At 44.7% G+C, this 17,239-nt stretch overlaps 1 protein-coding gene across 2 annotated transcripts in view; it reads right to left on the bottom strand.

The window, feature by feature from the left end:
• Positions 1 to 7,546: 7,546 nt before the first annotated feature.
• ENTREP1 (endosomal transmembrane epsin interactor 1) overlaps positions 7,547 to 17,239 on the bottom strand; it is a 50,302-nt gene continuing 40,609 nt past the window's right edge. For both annotated transcript variants that reach the window (XM_039837406.1, XM_039837334.1), the window contains 5 exons: positions 15,441 to 15,570; positions 15,201 to 15,279; positions 13,690 to 13,842; positions 11,146 to 11,438; positions 7,547 to 8,414 (listed from right to left, as the gene is read on the bottom strand). In XM_039837406.1, the coding sequence (XP_039693340.1) occupies positions 8,211 to 8,414; positions 11,146 to 11,438; positions 13,690 to 13,842; positions 15,201 to 15,279; positions 15,441 to 15,570 (859 nt within the window). In that variant the 3' untranslated portion in view covers positions 7,547 to 8,210. The remainder of the gene's footprint in view (positions 8,415 to 11,145; positions 11,439 to 13,689; positions 13,843 to 15,200; positions 15,280 to 15,440; positions 15,571 to 17,239) is intronic.

The raw sequence follows: 17,239 nt of genomic DNA, 5'->3' as shown, positions 1-17,239 counted from the left end.
AAGTTTTCTGGAGATTATTCTGAGCCAGTGGGAGCCATTGGAGGGTTTTGAGCAGAGGAGGAAATTTGGCAGCCCCAGGAAGAAGCACTGCACAGGCGATGCTTAAGGTTCTTTGACTCTTGCCTCTCTTTCTCCCACAACCCTTTAGCCAGCAAGTTCTGCCAATTCTGCTTGCAAAATATTTAGTCCTCTAAATCAGGTTTTTACAGCCATGTTTCTTAATCATATTAGGTAAGTCTTTACTTTGAATCAATTTTTAACCTTAATGTATAACTAATTTTTCTGAATATAAAACTAATGCATAATAGAATAGTTTTAGAAAAGTAGAGAAAAAGAAAATGCCAATCACACATAATCTCAGTACCCAGAGAGAATCACTGTGAACTCTTGGTATATTTCCTTTCACACTGTGTGTGTTGCATATCATGCTTCTTTCATTTAAGATTCTGCTTCTTTCATTTAAGATGGCAATGTAAATTCTTCTCCGTGTCATTAAGAATTCTTCGAAAACATTTTTAATGGCAATATATTATTCTATCACATATACAATTTTTAAAAATTTCAATGCAAAATAATTTCACTAGTCTTATTGGATATTAGGCCAATTTCAATTTTTTTCTTGCTAGTTTAAATTATGTTGCAATTATTATCTTTGTATCTGAAATCCTGAACCTTTACCAATTGTATTAGCAATAACATCTTAACAGGCAGGGGTCCATATTTCCAACTTTTTCCACTCCAGCCTTTGTTCTATGCTGCCTCTGGGCTCTTTCAGTGGCTCCCATGTGCCACGAGGAACAAGTCCAATGGCCTTAGCGTGGTATGCCAGGGCCTTTACACGCCTGGTTCTAACTCTCATCCTCCCTCATTTTCTGCACCTCCTCACTGCTTCTGGATACTGACCATCCTCCAAATACAGTTTTTCCTGCCTGTGGAAATCCTCTTCCGTCCTCTGCTGTGTAATGCCTTGAGTACTTTTCACAGCATGTGGCACATTGTACTGTAATGTATCTTTTATCTGTCTTCTCTGCTATTCTGTAAGTGCCATGTGGGTGGCAGCTGTTTATCTTACTTCTTTACCCATGATGCCTAGCACAGTGCCTGGCTTGTGCTAAATAACCTGGGTGTTTGTTCAGAGAATGGTCACCAATGGGTTAGAAGCTTACATTGTCTTAAGTCAGTGGCACCGCCTCCTGGACATAAGTGGTTGTGGTAGGAGAAGCATCTTAAGTAGACTAGATCTCAGGACCCCCATTGTGCCCTCCTTAGAAAAAGCCACCGTCATCCTTAAATAGAGTATTGCAGCTGCCTCCTGTTTTCTCTCTTCCCTCTTCCTCCCCCTCCAACCAGCAGCCAGAGCAAACCTGTTCACATGGCAAAATCACATTAATCCCCCTGCTGGAATCCTTCCAAACGGTCTCATCACCCGTAGCCTAAAACCATGCTGACATGGGGCAGTTGGAGGAACTGCTTTTACCAAAGCAAACTAAGTCCAGCAACCCTCCTTGCTCAGGTCCTTTCCTGCCTGACATGTCTTTATACCCCCAGCATAAAATGCTCCTTTTGGATCAGAATTCATGTGCAGTATCTAAAGATGCTAGAAAATCCTCCATGCATACCTGGCACCTACAGCTACTTTGCAAGAAAGGAACGATGGTTCGTTCTGAATTTTGGCCCTAGCTCCTGTGTTAGGGCAAAGCAGAAGGGATCCTCTCAGCAGATGGAATAAAAGGAGCATTCCCGCTGAGAGAGTGACACGCCTGGACCAGGGACACAGTGTGGCGAGAAGAGAAGGTGTTCATCAGATCCTGACAAAGACTCTCTCCTTGACCAAACTTGAGTTCAGCTCCTCTGAGTCCTTTCTGACCAGGCTCTGTCCTTGTCCTGCTCAGTCTGGTTTTAACAAGAATCCAGCTGGGACAGTTTAGTGAAGATCTCCCACCCTTGGTGTGTGGTCACCCTTCTTAAAGAGCAACATTCGACTAAGTAAATTGGAAGGTCTGATTGGTTTTATTAAACGATTCATGAATCGGGCAGTATCCCGTCTAGCAACTGAGTTTAGAGGGGTGGTACAAAATGGAAGGTTTTGATAGGCAGAAAGGGAGGTGGGACAAGAAATTTCAAAGAGTGAGTCGCAAGGTCATTTTCCCTCAAGGGAAAGTAGAGGTCTCACCAGGCAGAGTCCCTCACTAATGCTGACCAGGAAATTTCAGACTCATTGGTTTAAAATTCCACTCCTAGGAGAGGCTGAAACTGGAGTCCGGTTAGTCATTACATTTTGATTTGGTGACATGGCTTAGCAAAAGCGACTCCGTTTTGGTGGTTGTTTCTTTCTTTAATACTCTTGATATCTGATCGAATTCCTCATTCCCCACCCTTGGCCTGCCTACAGCGAGTCCTGTCCAGCTGGTCAGGCGAGAATCCCCCTAGTCCTGATGTCTCTTCTTAGCCATTTTCTACCCAGTGGTCCCTACCCCGCTGCTTGGCTATAAATCTCCACTTGTGCACACACTCAGAGTTGAGCCCACTCATTCTCCCTTACTGCAAAACCTCACCATAGTAGTGCCTTCTTGCATAAAGTCTCCCTTACCATCTTTAACCGTTGTCATGAATAATTTTTTTAATTAATTTACAATTTGTTTCAATTACTACTGACATTCAATATTATTTTACATTAGTTTCAGGTGCACAGCATAGTGCTTAGACACTTGTATAATTTATGAAGTGATCCTTCCGATTAGTCTAGCACCCACCTGGCACTATATATAGTTATTACAATATCATTGACTATATTCCCCATGCTCATTTTTCTTCAACAGTTCCCAAGATGGTGATCGCCTGCTGCCACAGGCTCAGGTCTGCAGAGCTTCCCCTGAGGCATCCCTGCCGGGCCCTGTTTCACAATCAGGGGTGAGGGAACCCTTCAAACCAGTGCTCTGATAAATCAAGCCCTCTGGTCTTCAATCATCCAAGACAGGGTCCAGCTCCTCCTCCCCTTGTGGCCTGGGAGCAGCTCAGCTGCAGGCAAAAGAAATGTAACCTCGCATTAATTGTTCCTATAGTTTTTGTCTGTTCCCCTCTCCGTTCTCAGCATTCTCTCCTGGGCACCTGGCCCACTGCCTGGTACTCTTAAAGCTCAATAAATACCTGCTGAATGAAAAAGGACGAAGGCTCCTGCAGGGAGGGAGACACAGAAGATACGTGGTGCTGTTTGTCCCCAGACTGGGCCTGCCTTGCAGAGGCCCCAGGGAGGAGAACCAAGTAAACAGAGATGCCCTTGTCCAGGCCCCTTGCCTCACCCGCTTCATTGTTCTTTTCTGCATCCTGGACAGCCCTGAGAGGGTGGAGATGTGCTCTTTTGTTCTGCTTCCTGAGTTCGTCTCCCGCTGGGCGGAGGTGGCAGCTGCCTCTTTCCTCTGCCATTCTTCCGAATCCTGGGGTCTCACCAAAGCCCAGACCTCCACAGTGTGCACTTCTCTGAGAGGGGAGCCTCTTCTCCCCACCAAGACACGACACTCGGGTGCAGAGGGAACAGTGTGTGCCCACGCTCCATCCCTCAGCCCTCTTCGTCTGTGGTCCCAGGGCCTAGCACTCAGAACGGGCTTCAATGAAACTGGGAAACAGGCTAGAGTGGGAACCCCAACCAACATCAGTCAGAGTGTGGGCTTCACACCTGGCCAAGAACTCTCTGTTCCTGGTCCTGAAAAGAGCAAGTTCAGATGATAAGGGTGTTTTCAAATGTTAACTTGACAGAATATTGTTATGACTGCTGAATCTAATTACTTTAAAAAGGAGGTTGAATGAGCAATCAAGCCATGAAAAGACATTGAGGAATCTTAAATGTATATTATTAAGTGAAAGAAGCCAACCTGAAAAGACTACATGCTGTATAATTCTAACTATAAGGCATTCTGGAAAAAGCAAAACTATGAAGACAGTAACAAGTTCAGTGGTTGCCAGGGGTTAGGGGTTCAGGATAGATGAACAGGCAGAGCAAAGCAGAATTGCAGGGCAGAGAAACTACTTTCTTTGATACTACAATGATGGATGCATGTTATACATTTGTTCAAACCCTTAGAATATGCAACACCAAGAGGGACTCGAATGGATTATGATGTGTCAATATAGTTGATCAATTGTAGCAAATGTACCCATTCTGGTAGAAGATGTTGATACTGAGTGAGGCTGTGCAAGTGTGGGGCAGGGGTATAAGGGAAATGTCTGTACTTCTTGCTCAGTTTTGCTATGAACTTAAAACTGCTCTATAAATAAAACTTAATAAAAAGGGGTTACATTTTATATATCCTTTTTATTACTATTATTTCATCTTCCTGGTAAATCAGTGCTATGGACCGAACGTTTATATCCCCTCAAAATCCATATGTTAAAGTCCTAATCCCCAATGGGATGGTATTTGGATTTAGATAATTGAGTTTAGATGAGGTCATTAGGGTGGAGCTCCCATGGTGGCATTAGTGCCCTTATAAGAAGATGAGACCAGAGGTCCCTGTCTCCCTGTGAGGACACAGCAAGAACGTGGCTGTCTGCAAGCTGGGAAGAGAGTCCTCACCAGACACCAGACACGAATCTGCCAGCACCTTGATCTGGGACTTCCCAGCCTCCAGAACTGTGAGAAATAAATGTTTCTGTTGTTTAGGCCAGTCTGTGGTCTGCTGTTATAGCAGCTCAAACTGACTAAGATAGTTTTCAGTGTGTTTATTATAATTTAAAAAGTTTTTGGTCCATGACAGATTAGAGGGGAAAAATTGGTCCTTCATCCCAAATAGTTTGAGCTCTGACTTACACCAACAGCCTTGGTACAGGAGCCAGAAGTCTGGTCCTCCTACCACTGCTCCTTTCTTGGTGCTGAGCCTTAGTTTCCTCATTTGCAAACTGAGGAGATAGAATGACTGGACCTAGCCAACATGGCCAGTCAGCAAGTGTCTGAGTCTTTTGGAAAAATGGCAGACTCGACAGTTAGGGGGGCCATGGGCCTCTCCCAAAAACCTCCCCATCAGGTGAGATGTTCCAAAGAAAACAAGTCTTGGGGCAAATCTGCCAGGCAGACACAAACATTCATTGGCGAGTTTGCACAAAACAGTTTGTAAGGTCAGGAAAGTCCCACTCTCTGTCCTCAGACATGTGAACTCACTGCTTTCGTGAAAGGTTGAGGCAGAGGAAACATCATCCTAAAACAGCAGCCCATATCGTGGTCCATCCTGTGACAAACCTCATGAAGTGGGGACCATGTTCTTGCACCTCACTGGTGCCGAGGCAATGCTTCTAGCCAGCCACAGATCATGAGTACCGCCTATTTCACCAGTGAAAACTAATTTCAGCTACCCCTCTTGATAATTAATGAACCCTCTGGTGTAATTTTGATTACATTTGAAATGCTTCACCACCACTGGCACTGGATTGTGGATGCCTAAGGTACTCCAAATGCAAAAGAGCTGCCCTCCCTGTGTACATGCAATTCTGTACGTGCATGTGTATCACATTATTAATGCTCACGTATTTTGTAGTATATCACACAGAGACAAACAGGGAGATGAAACACGAGACCTCTAAGTTCCCTCCCTAAGCAAATACATATAAAATATTATATTTGATATTATAATATACATTGTAATAGGTAATATATATTTTTAACTTTAATATTCCTTAAAGTCTGAGAAGGCGCAAATCAGTTTTCTGACTTCACCAGTACCTTCAGATGCTGAAATTACATGGCACGTTCCCCAGGCTGCAAGGTCAAATCTTCAAAGTTGAGACAGGTCCCCACTTCTTCCTTATGTGTGTCAAGTGGTGCCCTCAGTTTTCATGTTCTCCTTTCCTCTTCCAGTTGTAGCTGGCAATTTCCCTTTTCTCAAGACTGCTGAGACCATCTCTGTGACAGTTGCCCCAAGGCTGGAAGAGACACGGTCCACACTTGTCTTCCCTGAGCCTTCATGGCAGATGGTAAGTTCTGTGGTGGTAGTTGGAGCTGAGCAGTAAGGAGTTCAGAATGGAAAAGGAAAGGAATGCAGCTGGGGAGTGGGGGTGGGGGTGCTCTCCTGTCGTGGGAGAAAACAGAAGCTAGAAGGGTGAAAAAGACCCAGCCACACCTGAGTGGAGAAGGCCAGTCCTCGCTTCCCCAGCCCTGGGAGAAGAACAAATTGGTGGGCTGAGAGCTCCTGGCCTCACCCCAGGACCCTAGGTAGGGAGCAAATAAACAGCCATAAGAGAGGAAAGCAACTAACCTGGGCTATGTGGGTGGTCCAAGGGTGTCAGAGAGCCTGGGGCTTGTAACACAGCAGAGCCCCTCAAAGAGGGCACAGGGGCTTGGCCCAGGGAAGTGGGCCAGCCACCAGTGGCCTGCTACAGTGCCAAACAGCAGAGGACTTCTAAAGAAATGGGAAGACTGTTTGCATTCATGGGGAATTCAGTACATGGGACAGGTGGAGGAGAAGGGAAAAAATTCCATTCTGGGAAACCCCTGGAAACCTTCCCTGCAAACAGCTCACTGAGGGAAGCAGCCCAGACCCCAGCCTTTCTACAGGCCCCCAGTCTCCCTTATTTCCAGGTCTGCTTCCACAGCTAGATTTTCAACCCAGCTCGGCTCCTCTGTCTCTCCCTCTTCTTTACTCAGTCCTCTGTCCTCCTGCCAGTCCCCACTCTGGCAAAGTTTGTGGGCTTGGAGCCCGGGGTGTCTGAGTCTTAGCAGTCGCTTTCTCATAGAAACAAGGAGTGGCAAACTGCTACTATTTGACAGGTTGGGGAATGGCGTGGTTTCTGGAGATGGGCTGCTGGGATGTGAATGGCATTTCCACCACTTAACTTCTGAGTCACCTTGGGCAAGTTACCGAACCTCATTTTCCTCATCTGTAAAATGGGGATAAACATAGCTCCCACTTCTCAGGCTGCTGTGAGGGTGAAATGAGAGTGTGTGAAGCCCCCGGCACAGACCTGAAACACAGGCAGTGCCCAGTGAGCACGACAGTCATCGCTTGTGTATAGCCACTTCGTTCTGCTCCTCACCTCCTGTATCCCACATCCTGACCTAAACTAGTCTCTGCTACTCATGTGATCTCTTCAGATGTAAATTAAATTGGTCACTCCTGTTGAAAGCTCTTCCACGGTACCTCAGTGTGAGCATAAAATCCAGCCTAAGGCTCTTCCTACAGCAGCCGCTAGTGCTGGGAGCCCCAGCATTGGCCGGCCATTCCATTCGCCTGGAACACCGCTCTCTAGCCCTCGAAGTCAAGTCCAGTTTAAATGCCATTTCCTCAAAGAAGCCTTCATTAACCACCTCCTTCCTTCTCAGCACTAGTCCCCAACCTGTAATCGCTTTACTGATTTATTACTCATGGTCTCTTGAGAAGGCAGCTCCAGAGGATATGTGGATGAAGGATGCATTTTTATCCACAGGGATGAGGGTGGTAGAGATAAAACTGGTTTGGTGGCCTGCCCAAACCAGACCTCCACTGCCCCAAGTTCCAAACCCTCGGTAAGGTAAAGCCTGGCCACCTCCACGTACGCAAATGTTGTACACCGAGCCCAGAGGTCCAAAGTAAACATTTTTATTCTCAGTCCTGCCTCAGCCGTCTCTAGTTTTGCAAGCATGAATAAATGGAATCAACAAGAATACTCTCCCTAAACGTCTTTCATTATAATTTGTCACTGAAAAGGTTTCCTGTTTTCCCTAGAGAGTGTAATTTCAGGGTGACCTAAGATGAGGCTTAACGATTGCAGAACGTCAGGGTTAGTTGTCCTGCTTCCGTGCCAATTCCTCTCTCACTGAGCAGTGCAAGGCTGCAGGAGCTGTCAATAGCAGCCCGGCAGATCTGTCCTTCCAGTGACAGAGCACTCGGTGAGGAAGAGCACCATGAGGGGAGAGGGGCAAAGACTCACGAGCCCCATTTCTGCCTACACCAGGGCAGGGGACCCAGCAGAGGAAGGAGAGATGCTGCTGTCACGTGGCCTCCAGCTTGATGAGCCTCACAACTAAACGAGCCTGGGAGAACACCCTCAGTCAGCAAAAAGGGGAGCCAAAGAGCAGGAACAAATGTCCTCCAAAGTGCCCCCCTTTCTGAGGAGTTCCCAGAGGGAAGCCCCAACTCCCAGCCAGGTGAGAAAGAGGGTCCTTCCCCTCGGAGCAGCCTTTTGCCTTCCGGGGCCCATCTGCCTTCCTGCTCCGCCGGTCATTGCAGGAGCCTAGCCCCACTGGTTCACAGGACAGTCTCTCGGATGACACCGATGAGGCTGTGTGGCCGCTCAGCCTCCACTCGCCGGGGCCTCCTCTCGGCTCTCGGCCTCCCTGCCGAGACGAAGGTGCTCAGGTCTCCACAGCTCTGCAGGTGCAGCAGGCCAGGCTGTCTCCGCGAGGGTAGCACGTGGACCCCAGAAGTGCTAGGCTGCAATGGGGCCATTATCTTTGGGAGAATAAAGAGGATGGGGAGAGGTTAAACTTCACCAGATGTGGTCCTGGGATCTGCCTCCTACATCCAGCCATGTAATGTTTAGTTTAGTTGCCTTGAGAAAGACAAAAGGGTATTTTCCCAAAGTTGAACCCACTCAGAATTCCAGAGAGACTTTTTAACATATCGCCTCTTTTCTAAAGTTCCTAAGAAATTCCCCAAATTTCCTATGGTTTCAACTGTCGACCTGCCTCACTTCACTGGTTCATCTATTAGAATTTCTCACTTTATGTTTAGCATCCCTCTCATCACTTTTTTTATTTTTTACAATTTCCCTGTGGTCTAAGCCAGTGATTCTCACTGGGGTGCGCACATTACAGCAGGAGAGGCGAGCTTGTCAGGAACAGGGATGCACAGCTGCCCCCACACCAATTGTCGTGTGAATCTGGAGTGGGGCTCAGGCATCTGTTCTTCTAATAAGAACCCAGGTGATACCGAAGTACTTGAAAATTGGATAACCATGGGCCTGGCATTGTGAACAGGTAATGAGTTTATAACATGTCGACCAAAACCAATGATACTTCTAATTAGAAGGGATCTAATAACCCTTCGATAAACAACATAATAAACAACATCACAATTAGGCCAATTTATTTGTAAAAACTCTTAAGAATGGTTCTATTGCTAGATCTATTTTTGCAATGTGCCACATATATAACTTTAAATATATCATATCGCTTCCTTTGTAAAAATGGGATTGACGAGGGTGGGGACTGTTCAGTACATGCAAACAGAGTCATGGCTACATGACCTTAAACACCGTTAGCGCCTTGGGAAAAACCCAGCTGCTTAATTCCCACCAACATCATAGGACAATCACTGGGATGACTTTTGTTTAGTATGTACCATTCTGGGATTGTAAGGTCATTAAAAGGTTACTCTCCCAAATAGATGAGACATTAGATTTGCTAACATTCTATTATTATTTTTCTTTAAGGCCTGTGCTTGTTCCCTGATTAAGAAGAAAATTCCAACATTCACAGATGTCAAGTGTTATTGACGTGTAAGTTAGGACCAATGGTTTTGACAATGGTAAAAATTAAAACGGATCTAAAAACACATTCTAATAATATAGAAGGAATGAAATGTGCAAAGGCTGGGTAGAGTCAGAAATCAAAGCTCCTCTTCCGGTCCCTGCCTCCTTCTGTTTGAGGAGGGTGTGGTATTATGATACGTCACCACCGGGATCTGGCCCTGGAAGCCTCCAGCAGATGAGCCAAGTTGATTGCAACAATCCCGGTACCCGAACTTTTATCTAGTCTGTGCACAAAGGCCCAGCAAATTTTTGTAGTGATAGTACTGTCAGACAATGCGTGCTTGTTCTTTTTTCCCAGAGTGATTTTCCAGTGAGCAAGACTTTGCAGAAGGTCCAGAGCAACTGCTTGCTCCAGCTCCTACCTCACCAGAGCTTGGCAGCCTTTGAGAAGTGACTCCAAATGCCTGGTGCTGTTTAGCAGGCCATTGGGGATGGACAGAGGGAAGGAGGCAGGGAGTGACATTTGGCACAGGCCAGGGGCACCAGGATGTAAATGTCTCCCCTACATAGGCTACTAGCTAGGGCTTGTCCCAGGACCACTGGCTGACCACTGTTAGATAGCAGATGACAAGAGGGTCCACAGTTCAGTAAGTCTTCATGTGAGTAATTGAATAGCACTTTCTCTCCCCTGAGTCCCCTGAGGGACTGGGAGAGAATCTGGCTTCTGGCTTCTATTAGAACAGGCCAGCAGATAGAAAGGGAGAACAGAAAGGAAAGTGAGCAGGCTATTTATTCAATCTGCCTACAAATTTACCTAGGATCCTGTAGCTGGTAATGACCTTGAGAATCAGCCCAATTCAACTTAAGAGGTATATCCTAGGCACTTAATACACACAGGCACAGCCAGGTAACACCACAAACCACTGTACACTGCCTTCAAAGCCACCCCACATATGTGGAGCAATGAGGTTAATGTCTCAAAGATGACCGCTTTTAAAAGAGGTGGGTAACTAAAGCTGTGACCCATCCCCAGTTCTCATCAGAAGAAAATTTCTTTCATTCAGAGATACAGGCGTAGAGACCACCTAGTCCAACCTTCACTTTAAAAATACAAAATCTGACACCTAAATGAATCATGTATGTGGCCTGATTGTTTCTTTTCCCTGGTGGCTTCTGTTTAGGGGATTGCCTTGTACTTTTTAACCTATGGAAAGGAAAAGGTGTTTATTCCTTTTAGTCCTATCAGCTTAGTAATCTTGCCAAACATTTCATGGTAATGTGAACAGTTCCCAGAATCTTGCCAATATGAAAATTCATGTATGTCCATCATTGTCGAGGGGCTAAAAATACATGCCATCCCAAAGGAAACTTTCAATACAGGAAACCAAGTGCTAAATGTGCCCCACACTGCCCATATCCCTTGCTCTTATCCCCAAGCTGCACCCTTTTTCTTTTTCCAGGCATGCATCCACATCCCAGAAATATGAGTTTGTCTTCCTTTGGGCCAAGCACGCTACGGAAAAATCACCACACCTGAAAAGAAAGTGCTCCAGCTTCCTCTCCCCCCGGCTCCACAGACCTCCAAACCACATTTCCCTGGATACAGTGATCATGAACTTACTGTGCCTTGGACAGAAAATCGGAGAAGCCGCCTCAGCTGCTATGGAAACAAGTTATCTGATTCACACTAGATATCAATAATAAAACTACCTGTTCAAGGAAACTGGCACTTGTGATGGCTTCCTCCATGTGCTCCTCATCAGACTTCAAAACGGATTTAATGTTTTCTACAAGTTCGTGGATGTCCGGGGTCATACTGCAGGAGGACTGCTCCAGGAACTTCGCCACCAGCAGCTTGGTGTCTATGTAAGATTTATAATCTACTAAAGAACGCGGTCTGCATCGTGAGGCTCTGGATCTCAAACCCCTCCTCAAGGTCACCGCAGCCAGATCCGGTCTTCCCTCAGTCTGAGTCGCAGCTTCACAGCTGAGCACAGGGGTGGCTGTGGGCAAAGATAAACAACACAGACCCATTGGCTATGCCCCTATGAAAACACGCCTGTATCTGAAACACCACAGACCACTAAACTCAGCATGGGAAGCATGTGACAAATGCTGACGGCCATGCACAGCTTGCTTTTCATTTTGCAAAAAGAAAACAAAACCAACCACTATGACACAAGCTTATTTCCTGACATGTAGTTCCAATAGGACATGTCCCCCAAACATTTTATTGTGCCACATAAAACACACCCCCAAGGTAAAGACAGATGATAGAGAAGAGCATCCGGAATACAAACTATAACAGAGCGACAGTTTCACGGGGTAATGACCAATATATGGGGATGGATGGGGCAAACAGACCAAAAACACGATTGAACAATAAAAGAACATTCCAAGCAGGGAGGATGAAGGAGCCACTTAAAGAGAGGGACTGAGGAGACAAGACTTGCGGGATGGATGGAATGCTCCGTTCACTTTGTACCTTTGTCCTAAACATCCTCAAGGGCACTGTACTGATTTATATCATCAATGCTCACAGCATGGCTGCGAGGCAGCTCTACAGCTGGCTATTACAGAAAGAGAAATCTCGATGCAGAAAGATCACACATCATCTCAAAAGTCAACAGCAGGCCTGGGAAATCCACAGCAGGCTCTAATTTCCACAACTACCTACTTCAGCAAGGGCATAAGGACCGGCAGAACGTGACTACACTGTCCGATGGGTGAAGTGAAACTGAGGCCTGATCTCCACACGTTCATAGGCAGCCAGCAGCCTGCAGTGTGCACAATACTGGGGAGTTCGTCTGTGAAAGCCTGAGAAGCAGCAATTTGGATACTCAAGGGAGAAAGGAAGCGGGGGTGGGAGAACAGGTGGAGGAAGAGAAGCATCCTTTTCCTCTGAAGAAAGGTCGGCATGAGGCTCTCTAAACAAGGGTTAGCGGCGGTCCTCCTAGGCTGCCAGGTACATTTCGCAGAGCCGGAATCTTCTAGGAATACTCCCTACAGACACTCATGTATGAGGACAGAGTCAGGGACTGCACTCAGTCACTTGAAGGTGACCTGGTCCCTTCTACAACGGAGGGCTCCAACAGGTAAACACATGTCGTCCTCGCCCCTGGAGCACTGCAGAATGGGAAAGGGTTCTGGACAGATCTCTCTAAGCTGTGCAGACAGCAAAGTTCCTGTTGAAGCTGGCAGGAGGCCAGCTCGAGTCCTCAACGTGCCAGGTAGGGCAGAGACCCACAGTGAAGAAGGGTCTGGGGAGCTGAGGGGCCAGGCTGCCAGCCTGCTGGGGTTGCAGAAGCGTGCTCAGTCCCAGGCGGTGGGACTCCTCCCCACGCAGAAGCCACAGTAGAGACAGGAGTGTTCTCTCTGGCTCCCACACGGTCAATCCAGAGCTGCGGCAAACAACACAGGCTGTCAGAGGGACGGAACCAGACTGTAAGGGGGTGACACAGGGCCCCAGAGAGAGAAGGGTGAGAATAGTATTTGCACAGAGCATGAGGAGACCGTAGGCCACTTGTGAGAACAGGTCACCAAAAGAAGCCAGTGCTGGTAGGATTACAGGTTTTCTTTTTCTTCCTTTGGTTCCTTTATTTATTTATATTGTTTTACAGTTTTCTACAATGAGGACATATTTTGAGATATTCAGGTATTTATATATTCAGAAAAAATGACTCAATGTTATTTAAAATTTTTTTAATTAAAAAAAATTTTAATTAAATAACATCTTTACACAAACTCAAAACAGAGAGGAAGGGAGATGGAGTATAAGTTTCACTCTATCCAGAGTTCTTAAAACAAGGTCAGATTTAAATAATTCAATCTATTCATACATAGTAAAAAGATAACTAATATTAAATTATAGAAGAAGAGATTTAAAAATACATCCTTTTGATTTCTTCCTTGAGAGAGAATGCTTATTCCCATAGGATAGGGAGCATCTAGAAATGAGAACTAGATTTGCAAAATTTTCTTTGTACAGTACCTACCATACTATCATGTGCAACCAAATGCTTTTGATGAAAATGACGTAAAAAGGAAAAAAAAACCCTACCAGCTTTAAAAGATATGGCAGATGTATATTCCTAATGTACATGTAGAATATCTTATTTTCCCAAGACCTCTTAACCTCCTTTGAGATATCTCTTGAACTGTTATGTAGGGCCTTGGACAGCCAGAGCCACCTGCTTTCACCTGGCACCCTTAGGCAAATAAGTGCTCTGCCAGAAGCTTGGGGAATGACCTCACCTCTGTCCACGGAATGGTGGAGCACAGGGTCACTCTTCGATCTTGTCCTCAGGGGCTGCAGGGCTCTTCCGCTTCTCATGGGATGTAGCTGGTTTGGGTTGGGAGTTGAAGTGGATGCGTTTTCTTCTCCAGGTGTGTTAGGGGTGTCCCCACCTGATTTTTTTTTTTTTTTAAAAAACAAGAGAAACAAAATTTATTTCACCAGCTGCAGCTTTCAGAATGTTGGGCAGGAAACACCTGTGAGCCCACACCTGCTGGGTACGAGTAATACAGTTTAACAACATTTGCTTAGGCTGCTGGCCCAGCAAGTTTGTATTTCCCAGCACTACGGGAAATGACTCCTCCCCAAACCACCCTCCAGCCCTAAAAAAAAAAAAAACAAAAAAAAACCTTTAAATCCAAGAACAAAATTTAAAAGCCCAGTCAAAATGTCAGTGTTTTTCTAAAGGCACTTAGCATCTTCTCTAGTGAAGCATCCTAGTACAGCTACAGTATTGGAAAGCTCCTAGCTATCTTATAGTTTCTAGCCATTCAGGATGAGCTTGATTGGGTGGAAGGTAATACCTGCACAGGTGAGGTGGCTGCCCTGAGGGCTGCAGACCAAATGCAGGCAGAGGAGGCATCTGCAGGCCAGGCTGTGAAACTCCTAGAAAGCCAAGTTAAAGAGCCAGCAGCCACTAAATGAATCAGTAAAATCAGTCTGGAATTGGATGACTTTTACTCAGGAAAAGAAAATCACATAATTTGTGAGCCTGAGTTGTGGTCTGGGAAACTTTTTGAAGAAATAGAAGAATTACAAACATACGTAGGAAACGTATGTGTGCTGCACAATTCTACATAGGATGGAAGGTGAACAGAACAGGAACCCAATTCCAAATGGTGCTGCTGAAAAATTACCTCCACCTAAAATAGCTAAGTTGATCCATTATTTATCACCAAGGACAGATTTGTCCTGGTGGACAATTCTCTGGGTCATTTAAAACCTCTTTAAAGAGAGACAGCTATAACAACGTTCCTTTAAATTACAAGGATAAATATAAACTGACTCTAGTATTTAATGCGGGACTGGAAATCAGAAATCGGCACATGTTAAGGCAGAATGACCTGGGCCCTAGGTTATAAATGAGGGCGTAACCTCACAGCAAATCGTCCTGCAATAAATGAAACACATTTTTCCTTCAAAAGAGCTCATGTTATTTTAACAGGAGAAATCTTTGGTTGGAAAGCACAGGAATGCCAAATTAAACTCTGTAATCTATTTCTTAGGTCCAGAATAGTCTGGTTATTATGGTTAAAAGATTCTAAGGATATTTGTATTTCTGTTCACATGTTAACTCTCACTTGTAAGCCCTAATAGCTGATCGTATTTTCAAATCTGGAAAAGATGTAACTTAAATCATTTGCTCCAAGAACATCTGACCACCCCTCAACAAAATATCATAGAGATCATAATTTTATCATGTTTTAATTTACTGAATCACAAATTTGGGCAGGGATAATGGGTTTATCACCTTGAGTCACTGGTATGCAGATCGTTTCCAAAGGCCTTGTGGCAGCTTCTGATCCTTCTGGCATTTGGAATGAAGATCCCTGAATCACCGGAAAGAAGAGAGAGATTTGTTGATAATCAGCTCAAGCGTCATCTGGACTCAGCAAACTTCTTAAAAAGATCTGTAAGGCACGTTCTCCCATTGTTCTCTGTGCCACATGCTTGTGGTCAACGTACCGAAGAGAAACCCTATAAACAGTACCTGCTCCTGGTCGGTCTGATTCACCACAGCTTCATAGGGAGGTGGGGGGTCCAGCGGACAGAACACTTCCACGCCCTTGATTCGCGCTCCGTAGATATGCGGCAGTGGAATGACATCGGGACCAACCATCCTAGGAAAAGCACGCCGGCATCAGGCCATCTGACTGGCTACCTGACAGCAGCGGCTCCTGCACACTGGCCTTTGCCTCTAGAGGGTTATCTTTAGGCAAGTGACCATGTATAAAATGCAATGCCATCATTCCATGTATAAAATGCAATGCCATCATTCCTTTTAAATCCACTAGGCAAAAAGGAAACAATAATCCATAAGAGACTAAAAGCAAATTAGTGACTGCCAGGGGCTGGGGGGAATGGGGAGTGAGTGACTGCTTAACAGGCTCTCCTCGGAGGTGATGAAATGCTTTAGAACTAGATGGAAGTGATGGTGGCACCTCATCGTGAATGCACTAAATGCCACTCAACTGCACATTTTCAAATGGTTAATTTCATGTTATGTGAATTTCATCTCAAAGGAAAACACAAAACAAAACTAGGGACTCGGGGAAACTCAATTATTTCTTACATTAGTAAGCATACGCCAAGTTTCTTGCCTGGGTTTCCCCAATGTCTGGTTCACAGTAGAAACTCACTACACGTTAAAAAATATTTAAAAGGATAAATGAAATTTTCAAATAAAGCGAACAATGCCATAGCTCAGAGGCAAAGACGCACAGTGCGGGAGAAATCACAAAGTGACCCCTATTAAAGGTAGCCATTCAGCAAACACTGACTGCTTGCTGCATGCCAGGCACCGCAGTTTTTGTCCTGTGGGACCCTTGGCAGCAAAAAACAAAAACAAAAAACCCACAAGATTTTCTGCCAATGTCCATAGAAAATTACACACACACATGTTTCAGCCCTCAAACCTTCATTTTACTTTGCATTAGTGAAAATTCATCATAATTGCTGTTAAGATTGGGGGGAAAAAAGAAGAAAATTCCATACACACACACACGTACACAAATAATCTAGGTAACAAAGAAGCTAAATTTCAAAATAATAGTTAAAAATACATGGAAGTTTGTATCCTTTAACAAAACTTCCAGTTATAAAATAAATAAGTCATGGGGATGTAATACACAGCATAGTGACTACAGTTAATAATACTGTTTTGTATATTTGAAAGTTGCTATGAGAGTAGATCTTAACAGTTCTCATCACAAGAAATAACTTTTTCTTTTGTTTTTGTTTTTTGTTTTTTATTTATTTATTTTTTATTATGGTGACATTGGTTAACAAAATCCATTAAGTTTCAGGTGTACAATTTAGCATTAAGGCATATCTATACATTGCATTGTGTGAAGAAAAAAAAAAACTTTTAAACTATGTGTAATGATAGATGATAGTCTTGCTGTGGTGGTCATTTTGCAATACAAACAAATAGCAAATCATTACACTGTACACCTGAAACTGTATTCTATTTCAATTATATCTCAATTTAAAAACACACACACTCATGTGCGCACGCACACACAGAAGATATTTAAAAAAAACAGATTTCAGGCCACAAAGCAGTGGAGAAGGAGAAAAAATAAATAATAGCAAAATTTAACATCTGTTCTTGAAATGCAAAACAGGACATAAACTAAAAGACTAATGAAAGACATTCTGGAGCCAGTTGCACGCAGGAGACTGCTTTTTCAGAAAGTCAGTTCTGGACTGATGGCTGTTTCATTTTATTCCCCATACTCGTTTACAAAACTGCAATTGGTGGAGGAAAAAAAGTTGAAAAAGCTGTGA

Source organism: Pteropus medius, unplaced genomic scaffold (assembly GCF_902729225.1).
Source record: "Pteropus medius unplaced genomic scaffold, Ma_sr-lr_union100, whole genome shotgun sequence".
NCBI classification, from domain to species: domain Eukaryota; kingdom Metazoa; phylum Chordata; class Mammalia; order Chiroptera; family Pteropodidae; genus Pteropus; species Pteropus medius.
The sequence above is the reverse complement of the archived record's forward strand: the minus strand, read 5'-3'. Positions and strand labels throughout refer to the sequence as shown.